Genomic DNA, 18,325 nt, shown 5'->3' with positions numbered 1-18,325 from the left:
GATAACTTGCTGCAGCTTTTACATCAGCACTTGCTTTACCTGGCACTTTTATGGAGACAGCTTTTTTTTCTTTAAACCTCGTGGGCAAAGCTTCTGCTAGCTTCAAACTTTCCTTCTGCAGCTTCCTCACCTATCTCAGCCTTCCTAAAATTGAAGAGTTAGAGTCTTGCTCTAAATTAGGCTTCGGCTTAAGGGAATGTTGTGGCTGGTTTGATCTCTCCAGATCACTGAAACTTTCTTTGTATCAGCAATAAGGCCATTTCCTTTTCTTATTGTTCATGTGTTCAGTGGAGTAGCACTTTTAATTTCCTTCAAGAACTTTTCCTTTGCATTCACAGTTTGTCACAAAAACTTTCAAACTATCTCAGCTTTAGACATACTTTCCTCACCTAGCTTAATCATTGCTAGCTTTTGATTTAAAGTGAGAGATGTGTGACTCTCCCTTTCACTTGAACACTTAGCAGCCATTGGAGGGATGTTAATTGGCCTAATTTCAATATTGTGTCTCAGGGAACAGGGAGGCCCAAGGAGTGGAAGGGAGATGAGGAACATCCAGTCAGCCAATCAGTCAAAACACATACAACATTTATCAACTAAGTTTACTGTCTTAGGAGAATAATTACAATAGTAATATCAAAGATACTAATCACAAATCATATAGCAAATATAATAATAATTAAAAAGTTTGAAATATTGTGAGAAGTATCAAAATGTGACACAAAGACATGAAGTAAATGTTGTTGAAAAAACAACACTGGTAGACTTGCTCAACCAGGGTTGCCACAACCCTTTCACTCATAAAAAACCCCCAATATCTGCATAATAGAGTGAGCACAATAAAATGAGGCATACATGGTAAAGAGATGGGTTCTACAATTGGAAGGCTTGAGCCTGAGCCCAAGTACTACCCCTTATTACCTGTACATGATCCTTAAGAATATTAATGCTTGCTCTGCATAGCTCAAGGGCTTATTAAGAAAATTAATTGTGACATTGTAGATGCTTTATAAATGTTCAAATTTTTATTGTATATGGTGTTAAATATTTAGTTAAATATTTAGTTACAAGAATGACTAAAGTGAATGGGCTCAAATGGAAGAGACTAGTAAAGCTTTGTTGATGAGCAAGTCTTACACTGAATCTGAGGTAGAGCCCGGGTGGCATGTTTCTGTGGTTGAGCATTGACCTATGAACCAGGAGGTCAGGGTTTCATTCCCAGTCAGGGCACATGCCCAGGTTGTGGGCTCAATCCCCAGTAGGGGGAAATGCAGGAGGCAGCCAATCAATGATTCTCTTTCATCATTGATGTTTCTATCTCTCTTTACCTCTCAATTCCTCTCTGGAATCAATAAAAATATATTAAGATGAACCTGAGGTAGAAAAAAGGTGTGACAGTGGGAAAAAAGCAGGATAAGGAATCCCATGTCCACTGTTCAGAACTGGGCCAGAGTAAAATTTGTAGATTTACTTGGCTGTAGCAAAGCTCCTGAGAGCCTGTGTGTTAGCCAGGTAGTTACCGAAGGAACAGTTGGTGGTGGACATTAAACTCCATGATTAGGGACTTTAATTCGATCTCAGAGGTAATTAAGCTTTAATGCTGGGCCCTGGCGAGGGGTATTATCTGAGGTCATCAGCAGCATTCTGAGTGCTAGCTTTGGCCTAATTTGAAGCTAAAGAACAGCAGAAGATTAAGGAGGTTAAACAAAAATATAGCCCTCAATCCTCTATGTTTTGCTATTTCTTAAAATGACCTTTTAAGGTGTTTATTGTCTGAATTCAGGTCACATCATTAGCACATTCAGAGGAAAATAATGATTGCTTTTTTGCCTATGCTCATCTTTGAAGAGTGATGTATATTATTAGTAAGATTATTAAAACCATCAGCAGCATGATCTTGTGGAAAGGGGACTGGGCTAGCAGAGTCTGATCATCTGTTTGAGTTCAAACGCTAAGGCTGATTGGAAATTGAAGGAGAAATCAAATGAAGGAATTAAGTTGCAGATGACACAATCACAGGTTTTTGCACTTGTGTTTTAGTTTCTGTAGTACATCTATGTTGTAAAAGGCACTATGCTAAGTGGGACTATAAATGTGAATGGAATATATATATAATATGAAATGGTGATGATAATAAGAACACACAGAAGGGCAGGTGAGAGGTGGTAGAAAGTTAGCAACAACAACAACAACAAAAATCTAGATGAAGGAAAGAGCATTTCCTTTACCCTAGACACTAATTATTTTTATTAGTCAATTTGAATCTCCATGAACATATTTTAAGCAGTAATTAAGGTTTGAGAATCTTCAGAGGTATAAATTTAGAGGAATGTACTACAAACATCTGATTCTGTATAGAATCATAAAAAAAAATTTTTTTTTAAGTGTGAGACCTCAGAGAATATCTACCTCAATGCTTTAATTTCATGGGTTAGGAAACTGAGGTAAACAGCAACAAAAATGTGATTCAATGTAAAAGACAGAACCAAGACAGAACTCTGTCTTCCTAATTCTTAATCCAGTGGTCATCTAGCATATGGGGTTTTGAAAGATTTTTATAAGGAATATTTATAGGAATCTTAATTGTTCAATTTTTTTTGTTGTTGTTGTTACCTCAAGAAAGCATAGCACTTTGGTGCCACTAAAAGGCCAAATCAGACCTTTCTGGATTGTTGTTGTTATTCACTTGAAAACTTTATAAAAATTAAAGTAAAAAAAATTACATGCTATTTTTTTGTTGTTGTTAATTCTCACCTGAGGATACTTTTTCCATTGCTTTTTCTGAGAGAGTGAGAGAGGGGGGATGGAGGGGAAGAAAAGGAAAGAGAGAGGGGGGAGAGACATCAATGTGAGAGAGCTACATCAACTGGTTGCCTCCCATACCCACTCCTGGGGCAGGGATTGAATTTGCAACCCAGGTAGGAGCCCTGGATGAGGAACTGAACCTAAGACCCTTTGGTGCTCAGGCTGGCACTCTAACCAGTAAGCGACACTGGCTAGGGCAATTACGTGTCCTTTTTTTCCTTAAATAAATTTGCAGCAGGTGTATTTTGTCTCCAATAAATTTACAAGTTCATAATTTTAGTCATTTACTTTAAATTTTTGGGTCATATTATTTTTAAGTTTGCTTAGTTAAATTTTTGATAGGTGGAATATGTAGGAACATGAAAAACAATGTAACTATATATTCATAATTGGCACAAAAGTGGACAAAAAATAAAAATTTTGGAATGAATATAAAAATACTATTCAGTGTAATCTTAACTGACTTAGTAGGTCTTATTGCAACAGTATTGAATAATTGACAAAATTGATTGTGCATTTAATTCTGTACAGAGATTAAGTAAATGAGTTTAAAATAAGTAAGGAAATAACACAGGCAAGGTAAAAGGAGGTATTTGCAACTAATGAAGGAGAGATGTTTCATTAGAACATTATTAGGCTGGTGTTTCTCGGAGTGTGGTGTGAAGATTCCTGGCTTCAGAATCACCCTGATCCTGTGAAAAATGCAGATTCCTGAGCCATTTCCTTGATTTAGTAAATCAGAATCTCCCAAGTGCAACATGCTCTTCAGGTGGGACAATGCACATTAGGGACATTTTCAAGGGGCAAGAATATGTCTCTACTGTGTCATGCTGGTGTTGGTCAAGAAAAGTGTTTCATAATTTAAAACAGAAGGAAACAGGTAGAGTCAGAGAGAGGAAACATTTATAAGTAGACTAGAGGCCTAGTGCATGAAATTTGTGCACTGGGCGGGATCGGGCCTAAATTGGCATTCAGACATCCCTCTCACAATCTGGGACTGCTGGCTCCTAACCACTCGCCTGCCTGCCTGCCTGATTGCCCCTAACTGCTCCCCTGCCGGCCTGATTGATGCGTAACTGCTCCCCTGACAACCCAATTGCCCCCAACTGCCCTCCCCTGCTGGCCTGATTGCCCCCAACTGCCTCCCTACTGGTCTGGTCACTCCTAACTGCCCTTCCCTGCAGGCCTGGTCCCCCCAACTGTCCTCCCCTGCCAGCCTGATGGCCCCCAACTGCCCTCACCTGCTGACCTGTTCACCCCCAACATCCCTCCCCTGCCGGCCATCTTGTGGCAGCCATCTTGTGACAACGTGAGGGTGATGGGTGAGGGTTCCAGGGCCACCTATGCTTTTATTAGTATAGATAAACAGAGAGCTACATGGAGCATGATCTCAGCCCCTTGCACTGCTGTGCTCAGGTTCTCTCTGGCCAGTTTCTTCTGCCCTTCACAGCAAGGCTGTTTTCAGCAATCCTGCCCTTAGGTCTTTGGCTCTTCCCATGATTCACAGGTTCTCATTGACCTCAACCATGTCATGACTCAGGGTCTATGACCCCCATCTTCTCCCCTTGAGGTCACCTCTTGCCAGAGCTCTGGCCTCATATCTACCTACATCCTGGGGTCGGCCTTCACACTCAAGCTTATTTCAGTATTTTCTAGAGCATTTTACAAAGGTGTTGTCATTGTTAAAATTGGCAAAGAATAAGAAGGAGCACAATGTGAGCAGAGATATACATGTGACTAGTTCGGCCCTTGACTCGAACTCTGATAACCGAAGGTACCACACTGGCCATTTATTGTTCATTATATTTGGCTAATTCAACCCATGCATCTACCTCACTGAGCAGATTTTACTATTTACACTGCGTTATTTTGTAAAACATGGAATGCAATAAACTCAGAAAATTGGGGCTAGACATATTACATCGGTATTTATTAAATCTAAAAAATGTTCTTGAAACAGTGATCCTAAAAACAACTAAATATGTAAATCTGACAGATAAATATTATACTTAAGGACAGATGTTTTGTAAAGAGATATTTCATTTACAGAATTTTTGTTTATGTATTTAATTATTATTTTTTTTTTACAAAGGTAAATCAGAATGAAAAAAGCCAAGTTGTGTTTAGTGTTAGTCACCCAAGGAGTGACATCCCCAGCTAATTCGAATGCCCTATCTTGAGAGCTGGTGCAGGAGTGACACAATCAGGAAACTAAATGGGCTTTGGAATGCTGCGGAATCCTCCTAAAGCCGGCTCACCCTGGAGCGGTGCCGCCACCGTGCAAGACAACACCCCTGCTGATGCCACAGGGAGATTAGGTTTAAGAACCATGAAGGAATCGAGCATTGCCCCCTGTCAAAACACACCTCTACTTCAAATAAACCATCTTCTCTTGTAGAGCAGAAACTCTGCAAACTGAGGAAAGGTAACTGCAGAGGCAGCGTGTGTGGGCAAGACCCGAAGTCCCATTTGTGCACGTGTGCGGAGGGCTACGCCTTAAGCCAGGACGGGAAGTACTGTGAAGGTAATGCACCTGTTCTTCAGTGGGCCATTCAGAGCCTCAATGTGAAAGCAGTTTCACGCTCCCCCGCCTTCCCCAGAGAAACAGTTTTATTTCCCCCTGTTTTTAAAGCCGTCGTAATACTTCCAGGTCTTCTTTATAGCTCGTGTTCCTAGATCAAATGCTTTCAGAGGCTCCGCAGGGGTTGACAGTAGGCAGGCGTTCTCTGAGTGGACCCCATGGAACTATGTGCGTTTGGCTGTGTGCAAAATACCAGGATTTTCAAATATTTTAGGGACGTAGTTCCAAAGCTCTCGTAAGACTCTCAAAGGGTATGCGACTCCACATCTCCTCCCCTGAAGGTCTAGTGGGAAAGGGAATCTGGAGAAACTGTGTAGCCCGCTGGTCATTCAGGGCTCCTCCTAGTTGAGACTCCAGGCCAAGTTTAGCGAACCCAGGAGAAGTACCGGGGAGCTCCAGTGAGCTGCTGATGGAAACACTCCGATGGCTGCAGCGCATACTCAGTGCGGGTAGCTGGGGTGACACCCACTAGTTAAGGATACTCCCCTGCTTACCTGGGGGTAGTCAGAGGGAGTGGAACGGGGACCTGGAGGCTGGGTGTCGGCTGAGGGCTGCTGCTGAGAGTGGGCCCACCTTCAGGGGATGGCTCCTGTCAGCTTGGAGAGGCTGCAGAGCAGAGCGGGCATGTCCTGTCCTTGTCAAGAACTTTCAACAGTCCCGCCTTAAGTAGCTTCAGGTTGCTGTATCTTTTCAGAGAAAATAGTATTATTTTCCCCCCAGGGTAATTCTATGAACATCTGTATTTGAAAGCACAAACTCTGACAGAATAAAAAGGACTTTCATGATAATTGAACTGACTTCTTTCACCCTTTACTAGAGTAGCCAAAACAGTCTTTCCATGGTCAGGAACAGCAGATACAAGTGTGAGATACTCTATTTTGGGCTGACTTGTTAGGGATACTACAATTTATTTTAAAAAATAACCATCTGTGTTTTGCTGTTGTCACTGTGCAGATGTCAATGAGTGTGCCTTTTGGAATCATGGCTGTACTCTTGGGTGTGAAAACACCCCCGGATCCTATTACTGCACATGCCCTGTAGGATTTGTTCTGCTTCCTGATGGGAAACGGTGTCACCGTAAGTCACCACAAGCACTTACTTCGCTATCTCCTTCATGTTCACTGATGTTGGGGCGGTGGCTGTGGTCTGGGTTGATGGTCCTGGATCAGCAGTAAGCTCCAGAATTACCTTGGAGTTTTATTTTATTTTGTTTTGTTTTTAAACATGAATGACTGGACTCTATCCCAGACTTGTTAAATTAAAAACTCCATGATTGGGATATATATATATATATATATATATATATATATATATATTCCATATTTATCCATATTTTATGATATTTCATTATATGTATATCACTAAAAGACAAGCATATAAAATCATGATATATTATTATATCTAAAAAACTAGCTGTAAGTCCCTAACATCATCTAATATTCAGTCAGTTTTCAGATATAACCACAATACCATTACTACACCTAAAAATTAATAATTCCATAATAATATCAAATATCTAGTCAGTTTTCAAATTATCTTTAAAAAAATTTTTTATACAGTTGCTTGGTTCGAAGAAGTATCCAGACAAGGGCAGTAATACTGTTGTGTTAGGTTGATACAACTCTGTTTTATCCTATAGATTCTCTCTCCTCTTTTTTCCCTTTGCAAATATTTATTAAAGAACCATTTTTCCCCTTCAGTTTCTCACATTTTGGGTTTTACTGATGGCACTTCCGTGATGTCCCTTTTCTTCTACAAACTTATAGTTAGATGTAAAGGCTTGATCAGACTCGGCTTTGACATTTTTGGCAAGAATACTTCATAGGTGTGGTTATATTTCCATCAGGAGACACATTATAAACGTCCCCTATAGTCTGTCTTTCTCTTTGTCTTTCTTTCATTCTTTTTTAGAAACAAGCTCTGGCCTGTTTTATTAAGGAACAATTTTGCATGACTAGTCTGTCTGATATAGAATCACCTGGGTCAATGGTAGCCAGTGTGTATGTTCTGAGGTATTTTTCACATGCTGTTCCCAATTCAATATTATTATTATTTCTCTTTTTAAAACATTAAACTTATTAGAGTGTCATTGGTTAATAAAATTATATAGGATTCCGGTGTACAATTCTGCAATTCGATATTATTGGCACTGCCGTGATGGACAGGGGTTTTGGCCAACGTGGTGCAGCACTCTGTCTCAGATCCCCACAGCGCTGGGCAGCTGACGAGGATGGCCAGTTTCCTCTTGCCCTATCTGATAACTCTCAGAGCGGCCTGTACCCACAGAACTTACTTTTCACTTTTTATAGTGAGCTGGAGCTGAGAGTTGACTCCAATGACTTTATGTCTTCTTTTCAGCCACCGTCTTTCTTCCTCTGGTGCAGGACCCCGACCAACCAAACACACCTGGAAGCTGCCAAGGTGGCTGAGGGGCTAGAAAAGGGCCAGCTGTCTTTCAGGGGAGGGTTGTAGCAGCCAATACCAATCACTTCCTAGATTCATTATTTCACCAAGGGTTTCAAATGGTGATATCTAGTTCTAGTATTTACTTTTAATTATTAATTGGAATATCTTTCTGAAGAAAACTTTCATTAACTATTTGGTTACTTTAAGATACAATTTGTACCGTTAAGGCAGGATAAATATTGATGGGAACATCTCTCACATACTCAATGATTTAAAATAGCTTTATCTTTAAAAATACCTTTATGTGTACTTGAGTCTTTTATAAAATAAGCTTTCTATCTGGTTCTAATATTCTTTCCATCTTTTCCCATGCTCATTACCCACTGTCTTAATTACTGTATTTTCCGGCGTATAAGACGACTTTTTAACCCAGGAAAATCTTCTCAAAAGTCGGGGGTCTTATACGCCGGAAAATACGGTACCTGTATCTCCCCTCTCTCCCCCCCCTTCCTCCCCCCCTCAAGCCACTGTCCCAGTGCTGGAGCTGAGAGTGAGTACCGTATTTTTCAGCGTATAAGACCCCCAACTTTTGAGAAGATTTTCCTGGGTTAAAAAGTTGTCTTATATGCCAGAAAATACGGTATTGTACCTTCATGGTACATTTTGATATTTGTTAAGAGCCTCTCATTCTCTTCCTACACCTAACCATAGTCATACAATGCTCTTAGTTTTCCCTTCACATAAATTTGTTTTCCAGATGAAATTGGGAATCATTTGCCCAAGTTCCATTTTAAATATTTTGGAATTTTGATGACTAATAACTTTAAAAATATTATTTGACATGAAAGAAAGTTAGAGGAAACTGGAGTCATTTTCCAAAATCAGATGTTTTTCTTTATATAATTTTTAGATTTAAAATTTTTCTTTTCTTTTTGTTCCTTCATTACCACAGTAATTCATAAATGTTTGATTCCTATTTAACTTACTCTTTTCAGGATAGCATTTTTTACTAGCAAGCAATTTTACTGAATTTCCACAAATGTGATTTAACCTTAATCTTGATCTTATTCTTCATTAATTAGAATTAATTTCCTGTCCAAGCAATGCAAGTGAATGCAGCCATGACTGTGTTCTGACTTCGGATGGTCCCATATGTTTCTGTCCTGAAGGCTCAGTGCTTGAGCCAGATGGAAAAACGTGTAGTGGTAAGTTTATTTACTTTTTGTTTGTTTGAAAATATACATTTTCTAAGTGACACCTATAATTTGCATCTTATTGGTAAAGAAGAATAGATTTCCCAACATTACACACTGAAAGATATTTATGCAATGGCTTAATGTAGATTTAAATGATATTTTTTTTTTTGTTTTTGTTTTTGTTTTTAGATAGCATAGTGTAGTGGTTATGAGGGTTTTGAAATTAGATCGCCCTGAGTTAGCATTACCAGTTACTAGCTTATTACTTTGGACTAGTTATTTGCTCTCTCTTGGTCTCAGTTTCCTCATCGGTAGAGGCTAACAATACCTCCCTCCTGGATTCGTAGCCAGGATTAAGCAGATGATGATGCAAACACTTAACCTGTTGCTTGCACCCTGAAAACTCAAAATTAGCAGGAGACTTATGTGTGGCTCTTTTTAAAAAAATAAAGAAAACAAAAGCAGTCAAGAGGCCAAAAATGTGTGAGAGAAAAATATATATTACTCACTAGGAAGAGTTAGACCCATTGCCAAACTCATCAAAATGTATTTTGGCCCTGGCCAGTGTGGCTCAGTTGGTTGACTGTCGTCCCATGCACCAGGAGGTCACAGGTTTGATTTATAGTCAGGGCACATGCCCAGGCTTGGTCCCCAGTAGGGGCCATGTAGGAGGCAGCAGATCGATGTTTCTCTCTCATGGATGTTTGTTTCTATCACTCTCTCCCTCCCCTCCTCTCTCTGAAATCAATAAAAACATATTTTAAAAAATATGTATTTTGTATTCCAGTCAACTGCCAATGCACATGGTCTTGAACTCAGTGGTAGAACAGCAGGACAAGGGCCATTGAGATGCGAAGGGTAAACACTCAAGATGTTAGGTTACAGGGAAGTGGACTGTGGTGACATTTTGCTTCTAATCTCTGCAAAACAAACTTGATTGCAGCAGTATAAATGATTGTGGAAATGGTTTAAAAATCAACATACACCTGGCTCACCTCAATATTTTGATGAAAAATTGTTATATTTTTGAATGACAGCATCATTACCAAGCAATTGTTTTTTGTAGGCTGCTCATCACCTGATAATGGTGGATGTAGCCAACTCTGCCTCGCTCTCAGCCCAGTATCCTGGAAATGTGGCTGCCTTCCTGGCTATGACCTTCAACTGGACAAAAAAAGCTGTGTAGCTTCAGGTTAGTGCTGTGGGTGTTTGAAAGTGTGTCTCTGCAAAAGTATGTGAAAAAAAATTCATTTAGAAAGACAGAGCATTAAAAGTCTGATTTTTTATTTTTGGAGATGGAAAACAAATTATATTATAAATATAAGTAATGTAAGTAATAATCATATAAATAATAATGTTTTTGAGGAATATTTAGAAGTTAATTAGTATTCAGCAAAGATTTGCTATAACATCAAGCGTGGTGTTCTAGTATATGTGAAAGTCATGACCAGAATAGATTTAAGCACTTTATAGTTAAGAAGAATTGAATAATTGTTGATTGATTTGATTTTTAACTCTCCAATGAATGTAATAATAATAATACTTGGACAATTTCAAGTTTTTTATGTCAAAATTCAATATGAAGTTGTATGCTTCAACTATTATTTTATCTGCTGATGTTACATCTCTTGTGTCCTTCAACAGCCTCGGAAATCCTAGATTTATACTAAATTGATTTCATCTCTCCTGAGGTTCATTATGCTTGCAATCTGGGATTGCCTTAGCCCAATACTCTTAACTTCCCAGGGTCTTAGTTAATATAACACAATCTGAGCTCTGAAAATTAATAAGGGTCTTGTTATTAACTCAAATAATCGTGCTTCCGTTTTAGAAGTGCTCAGTCCAGAGAAGGGTATTTATTCAGACCTGAATTAATACAATATGCTAATTTTAATATGTTTCAGTATGTGTGAATCAGGGAGATTACAGCACTAACACTTGTACCATTTAGTTATGGTGTTGGTTATTTAATGTTGGCTCTTTCTATAAGTAATATGCATTTTAAAAGCAGGCCCCTAGACAGGGAAGAATCCAGTGATGAAATTCTGGCAATATGTCACCTCATGGAAGAGGAACTCTTCTTGCCTGTCTTAACCTACACAAACTGGTGGGAAGTTAAGAAAACAAGTACTGCAGAAGTTAAGGAAGAGGGTGCAAGGACAGGGAAGAGTCAGAAGTGCCTCTTGGCTTTCAAGGCGTATTTTAAATGGAGCCATATTTGAATTTGGTTATCAGGACCACAACCGTTTTTGCTGTTTGCCAATTCTCAAGATATTCGACACATGCATTTTGATGGAACAGACTATGGGACTCTACTCAGCCAGCAGATGGGAGCGGTTTTCGCCCTAGATCATGACCCTGTGGAAAATAAGGTAATGTTTTGTCGCTTGAACAGATGTGGCTGTGCTTTAAGGACAGAGTAGAGAATTTTATCCTAACAGATGACCTGGGCTACTTGAAAATCCTCTGCCAAGTTCAGAATCATTAGGCACAGAAAAATGCAAATATGTACATTGAAGCATCATTTGAGAAATTTTAAGGATTTTCTATTATCAGAACCCTGGTTCTTGATGTGATTCAGCTATTTTATTAGAGATGATTGAGCAAGATCTTAAGTTTAGTTTTGTTTCTGGAACCTACCACAGTGCCATACACATAGAAAAACCCCATAAGTAGGTTTGTGATCATTTGCTGGTAGTGGGAGAAGTGGGAGGTTGGGGTGGTACTTAGGAGGGATGGGTTAGTAATTTGCACTTAATGTATGTCATTGAGAGAGGGAATTTAATGACCTATCAACCATGAAAATCAGGAAATGGAAGTTTATGGTTCATGTGGGAATGGCAGTCTAACTCATGAAATGATTTACATAATAATCAATTTTTACATGAAGTTTTTGTATATAACTTAGAATTTCTATGTTATCAACCCAATCATTTGATCATTTGATCTTTGTTAGTTGTCTTTGTTCTAAGTTAGAAGGTCCTTGAAATATGTTACAGTGTCTCTGGGGAATTAATCACCCATACTTAGAAGTTTACATAGTTATTACTCTCCCTCCATAATTATTTAGTTATTATTAGGTTAATTCCTAGAATTTTAAACTTTGTGCTTTTGTTTTTTCCTGATTTGGAGCAGTCTGGTAAATGGTCAAAAAAAGAGAGAAGCAAATTAATTCTGTGTTTAATTGGTATGGATTGATGGCCAAATATAACTACCTTTGCAAGTAAAAGTTAAGTAAACAGTAGCAAACAGTTCTTTCTTTTCCCTGAGCTGAATATATATGACTCCATGGAAAAGTTATATTAACAGAAAAAAATTAATAGGAAAAAAATAAGTTCTAGATTCATTTATTACCACACTAGTCCTTTTTCTGCACAGATAGCATTTTTACAACTAGGTGAATAAGGAGACCAGATGAATTTTGTTATGTGGCTCTCTTATTTTTCTGGTCAATGTCCTCATTTTCTTGCTTCTCAAATGGTGGTCCTTGGACCATCAGCATTGACATCACCTTGGACTTGTTAGACCTGCACACTCTTGGGCTCCACCCGTGACCACCGAATCAGAGTCTGCATTGAAACAAGACACCCAGGGCGTTTGTGTGTCAATTTGAGAAGCAGTTCTAGCAGAGTGTTTTTGAATATGAGAAGTACCCATTTTGTATTATGGGATAGAACCTTTTCTATTTTATCTAGAAAGATGGTAACCTATGATATCTGGAAAGATGATAACCTAATGAATTACCATTTTTTGAATATTCTCATTGATTATAGACATGTGTGTACTCAAGTTAAAATCCCACAAATGCTATCATTAAATTGTAAACTGACCCATCACAGTTTTTCACATTCTCATGAACCACTTGTACCTATTTGGCAGTCAGCATACTACACTGAAAAAGAACTTTGTACCTGCAAGGTATGGCCTGTTGGACAATATCCAACATGGATTAATTAAAATGCAACTGTATAAGGTAAGAGATGAGTAAACTTTAGCAAATATTTAGTGTAACTTCACCATTTTTACAGTTGAGAAAATTGAGGTTCAGTGACTTGGCCAAGGTTATCAAGCAAAGAAGTGGCAAAACCGGGAGAAACCTGAGTCTCCCGACTTGCAGTAGAGTGCTGTGGACCGTGCAGTAGAAGACACAGCCCAGCGTGCAGTCCCCATTAAACTGAAAATCGTTGCTCCCTTTCAGTCTGTAGAAGCCTAGGGTTCAAGTACAGATTGTTGACCAATGATCAAGGATTAATAAATTACCAGTTACAATACGAACTATGTGCCAGGTGCAGGGCTAAGGAGTTTTATATATAAAACTAATGTACTTGGTCTTATAATCCCCATTTTGCCAATGAGGAGACTGAGACTGTGACATTGACTAACTTGCTTAAGTTTGCAAGTATCTGGGAAACAGCTCAGTTGAAGTTCAGTTGCAGGTGTGTCTATGTCCAGAGATAAGCTCTCAACAATTCCACTGTATGATACCCAACCCATTTGTATATATTCCGTATTTATTTTTTAAAACAAATGAAAATTGTTCACGTTCTCTTTTGTAGGTGTACTTTGCCCATACAGTCCTGAAGTGGATAGAGAGAGCCAATATGGATGGTTCTCAGCGAGAAAGGCTGATTGAGGAAGCAATAGATGCTCCAGAAGGTCTTGCTATAGACTGGATTAACCGTAAACTCTACTGGACAGACAGAGGGTATGTCCCCTGTTAGCCATGTGAGATAGGAGTCCTGGGAGAGAGGTGGGATGGCTGGCTTCCTCCTCCACTTTGAACATGGGGAATACTCCTGGGGACCTGGCTGGGATGGGAGAAGATGTCCCCAATGCTGTCTGTATTCCCTCCACCCTTACCCCCACCCAGCAAACGCTCCTCCTTTCCTCAAGATTGGATCTGTATCTGTAAGAGAATTTTGAGGACAAAGAATGTAGCATGTGATTTTGCACTTCAGGCTAGAAATGCAAAACCTGTGTGAATATAGTCCCCAAGCATTCCTTGAGCATCTGCTGTCGATGGGGCGCTCTCCACGCAACACGGGAGATACAAAGGAGCGTGAGGAGTGTTTCATCTTTCCAGTCAGTTCACACTTAAGCCAGGAGATAAGGCACATGCACACTGGAAACATTAATGCAAGTGCTTGGTCTGAGTTTCAGTCCAGGAAATGTCTTAAGGCCACGCATAAACCACTGCCAAATGAGGGGTGTACACGCCCAGAGGGAGTGCTGGAAGGGGCTTCAGGAACCAACTGGCCCAACCCCCTCATTTTACAAATGGGGACACTGAGGCTCAGAAAGGCTAAGTAATTTATTCAAGGGACACAGCACACAAGTGACAAATCTTGGACTGGGATCCACATGCTGGCTCTCTAGGTGACGTGAAGGAGGGAGAGAGAGTTTCATGCAGGAGCTGTGAGGAAAGACCTCGTGAGATCAGAGAAACGGCCTGCTTTCCCTTTGGTGGAAATCAACAGAGCCAGAGAGAAGCCGTGGTGTTTCTAGCACACTGCTCTTGGGCTACAGGAAGGACTGCTGCACTTGGTGTGTGTGTGTGTGCGCGTGTGTGTGCGCGTGCGTGTGTGTGTGTGTGTGTGTGTGTGTGCGTGCGTGCGTGCGTGTGTGTGTGTGTGGCCTGTGTGAGCCCCAGGAATGGTGGGGGTGGGAGGAGGGTGAGGAAGGAAGCGCCTGCATCCCCCATGCGTACTGTGAGAGCCCACTTCCCTGCTTGGGAGGGAGAGGAAGTTAGCCGGGAGCACCTCACAGGATGGTGTCAGAGATGCTCTGAGCTAGAAAGATGCTTTCCCACAGTCACTTAAAGCCATAGAGTGAAATGGTGGCCAACTTGAACACCTGGTACCTATGCATCGTATTACATTAAAGGAAAGGAGAATTAGCCCTAACCGGTTTGGCTCAGTGGATAGAGTGTCGGCCTGCGGACTCAAGGGACCCAGGTTCGATTCCGGTCAAGGCCATGTACCTTGGTTGCGGGCACATCCCCAGTAGGGGGTGTGTCCCCAGTAGGGGGTGTGCAGGAGGCAGCTGGTCGATGTTTCTCTCTCATCGATGTTTCTAACTCTCTCTCCCTCTCCCTTCTTTTCTGTAAAAAGTCAATAAAATACATTAAAAGAAAAAAAAGAAAGGAGAATTAATTAGGGTTTCACATCTATGAAATCAGCAGTCCCGGCATAAAGGGTGAAGTCCCAGGGAACAGGTTTATACGCTTGGGGAGAGGCTTTCTATGCCCCAGAGCAGCTCTTTGGGTCTGGATAGTCCATGGGAAACAAAGGCATTTTAAAAAATGAGCCAGATGGATGATGTGATGCGGCACATCTATATCCAGAGTGGGTCTATTTTCATTCATTCATTCGCTCATTCAACCAGACCTTCATTCTTTTATTCGTTGGAGTGTTTATTAACTGAAATGTTCCAGATACTGCACTAATAACTTCATATCCATGATACCATCGAATCCCCAAAGATTTGTTTTCTAATCCCCAACTTAGAGAGGAAAAAAATGAGAATCCACGAGGTAAAATAACTTTACCAAAGTCCAACAGCCCGCAAGTAGTGGAGCTGGAATTTGAACTCAAGGACAACCACTCACAACGCGTATGCTTTTAATAATCATAGATCTGTACTGCCTCCCCCATCAGCGTTGATTAAAATGTGCTCAACCCAGAGTCATAGAACAAATGGAAATCAACTTCAGTTGTAATAATGATAAAAACCATAATAACGGCCTCCTCTGTGTTGAACCTACTTAAGAAGACATTTAAAATGTCAGCTGTGCATAATGACAGAGCTTTTACACGGCTCTTCTCAGAAGAGTAAACGCTGATCAGGACAGCAGATGTCAGCGCCGTCGACCCCTCCAAGGCTGCCAGGTCTCCTCATATTTCCCACCTTTGCCCGGCCCCTCTAATTTGAACCGTGTTTGATTAGTAGCACCACGGGACCCACTGCGGAAGCGGTGCCTCAGGACACAGACAGGCACCTATCCTGAGAAGCAGACCTCAGATTCCCTGGTTCACTGGCTTCGGTAATAACAAGCCCTCCTTAAGTCCTCTTTCCTCTGAAGGCAGCTGCTACAAGAAAACCTTTAATTTGTCTGGAAATGAGAGGTTTATAGTTTGAAAACCTTGATATTAGCTAGAAATTGGATTTAAATAACTGAGATTCCAAGCTTGTGATATTAGATTATATGGTAACTCTGAACCAATGAAAGAACCAGAGTGGGTGCTTCTAGTTTACGTTGGCTTACGAAAAGACGGATTCAAATGAACATCTAACAGTAGGAAGGAAGCTAATTGATAATTTCACTGACAATGCTGTTATTTAGCACTAAGGAAGCCTGAGTCCTAAAGTCAATTGCCCAGTAAAAAAGAATCAAGAGGGTGAAAATATACATCTTTTGCTCATTCTTTTGAGATAAAAACTACCATGAGGCAAAAAAAAAAAAAAAAAAATCACTTTTCTAAGGTTCTAGATGGACAACTCTTGCCCTGGAAGGAGTGTGGGTCTTAGGGGACCCCAGGGACAATGGGATCGGTTTGGTAGTGGATATAAAGGGAAAGATGTCCCACTAGATTAAAGGTAATGCCTGAACTCAGGTGAGCCCAGTGTCCATGCTCGTCTTAGCTTTCTCGTTACCCACACTGGAGTTGGGGATTTGCTTTCTGGCCAAATCAAATAGTAGTGTGTTATTGAGTTAACCCCTTAGGGAGCTTTGAGATAGATTCCAGCAATCCCGCCTGAGATAGCTCCGGAGTCAGGGTTTCTGTTGTCTCAATTCTCATCACCTCACTCCTGCTCAAAACAGTCAGAATCTAGAGATGATGCAACCATGAGAGCAGGACTGACAGCCACAAGCGTCTTCAGAATTCCTTCCTTCCCGGCCAGGGGCCAGGCACAGTGACAGTGTGGCTGAGTGACCTGGACACATGGAGTTAGAAAATACCTGCCACCCTGCAGTGCCCTTCTGACGACCACTTCATCTGGGAATAAAATTATCTTTTAAAGAAATGATTTCAGAGAGGAAGGGAGAGGAAGAGAGAGAGAGAAACATCAACGATGAGAGAGAACCATTGATCGGCTGCCTCCTGCACACCCCGCACTGGGGATCGAGCCCACAACTGGTCCATGTGGGCTCGATCCCCGGCAACAGCTATATATTATGAAAAATACTTTCCGATTTGCAGTAGGGCAACAGGGCCGGCAGGCAGCACACCGGAACAAGGTGGTAGGTCCTTACCAGATGTTTGTTGAATGTGTTCAAGATACTTATACTCCCCAGTTTGAGTGGGGAAACAGGACAGGTGCCCTGGTGGGAAAGGGGTGATCCTCTGCCCCCCTCTGCCTGTGGTCTGTCTGCTCCAGAAGCTGCTCAGAAGCCCAGGTTCCCCGCAGGCCAGTGACAGGGTGGGGGTTTGACAGAGTAGGTTTTAGCATTTGATCCCACCCCCTTTTCTCCATCCCGCTGCCACTGCCCTGGCGCCGTCACCATTCTCGCTCGTCTGCCTTGTCCTCTCCATACGAAAGCCACAGCGTTATGACTGTTTCATACTCTTCAGGACTCCCAGACTTGGCACTCGCTCACGCCCCTGCTTAGGGTGTTCTTTAAAAAAAAAAAAATTATATATAATATAAAAATATATATATATATATATATGTATTTCAGAGAGGAAAGGCAAGGGAGAGAGATAGAAACATCAGTGATGAGAGAGAACCATTGATCGGCTGCCTCCTGCACCCCCACTACCGGGATGGAGCCCAGAACCCAGGCACGTGCCCTGACCGGGAATTGAACCATGACCTTCTGGTTCCATAGGTCATGGCTCAACCACTGAGCCACGCCAGCCAGGGCAGGGTGTTCTTTGCCTGTCCACTCACCTCCTCTCTCCCTCCCTGCCCTGGCTCTCCCGCTGAACTCTATGCTCTGTAAGGACAGACAGGCTGTTGAGTCTCCAGTGTTTAGGCCAATTCCTGATGCGTACAGTAGGTGCTTGCTCAGTAACTGTCTGTTTGATAACCAAGGTTTGTTCGACAAATAAATGGAAACACTAGGAAACAAACATTTTCTTCTCTGCCAGATTCCAGAGAGTTATTTTTTAAATGTAAAGTTTAGCAAATAATAATCGTTTAATGCTCTCATTTGTGTAAATATCATGTGGAAGAAAATTAAAGTCAACATAAATCCCCCTTACTGTCCTTGTGCTGGCTGTCTCTGGGCCCTCGGAGCTTTCCTCTCCCTCCTTCCCGGGATCTGTGACCACGAGGCTGACCCCTTCTCACTGCTGGCTTCCATTGGTTCCTGGGGTGATGGGCGGTTGTGGAGAAG

General features: G+C 41.1%; 1 protein-coding gene across 4 annotated transcripts in view; it reads left to right on the top strand.

Annotated features, from left to right (window-relative positions):
- The window catches only part of EGF (epidermal growth factor), a 103,872-nt gene that overhangs the window by 47,214 nt on the left and 38,333 nt on the right, over positions 1-18,325 (top strand). For 2 of the 4 annotated variants that reach the window (XM_054726648.1, XM_054726636.1), the window contains exons 6-11: positions 5,201-5,326; positions 6,338-6,460; positions 8,872-8,994; positions 10,052-10,177; positions 11,221-11,357; positions 13,542-13,690. In XM_054726648.1, the coding sequence (XP_054582623.1) occupies positions 5,201-5,326; positions 6,338-6,460; positions 8,872-8,994; positions 10,052-10,177; positions 11,221-11,357; positions 13,542-13,690 (784 nt within the window). The remainder of the gene's footprint in view (positions 1-5,200; positions 5,327-6,337; positions 6,461-8,871; positions 8,995-10,051; positions 10,178-11,220; positions 11,358-13,541; positions 13,691-18,325) is intronic. The other 2 variants (XM_054726653.1, XM_054726642.1) reach the window with 1 other exon arrangement.

Source organism: Eptesicus fuscus, chromosome 2, assembly GCF_027574615.1.
Source record: "Eptesicus fuscus isolate TK198812 chromosome 2, DD_ASM_mEF_20220401, whole genome shotgun sequence".
Taxonomy (NCBI): domain Eukaryota; kingdom Metazoa; phylum Chordata; class Mammalia; order Chiroptera; family Vespertilionidae; genus Eptesicus; species Eptesicus fuscus.
This window is presented reverse-complemented; position numbering and strand designations above follow the sequence as displayed.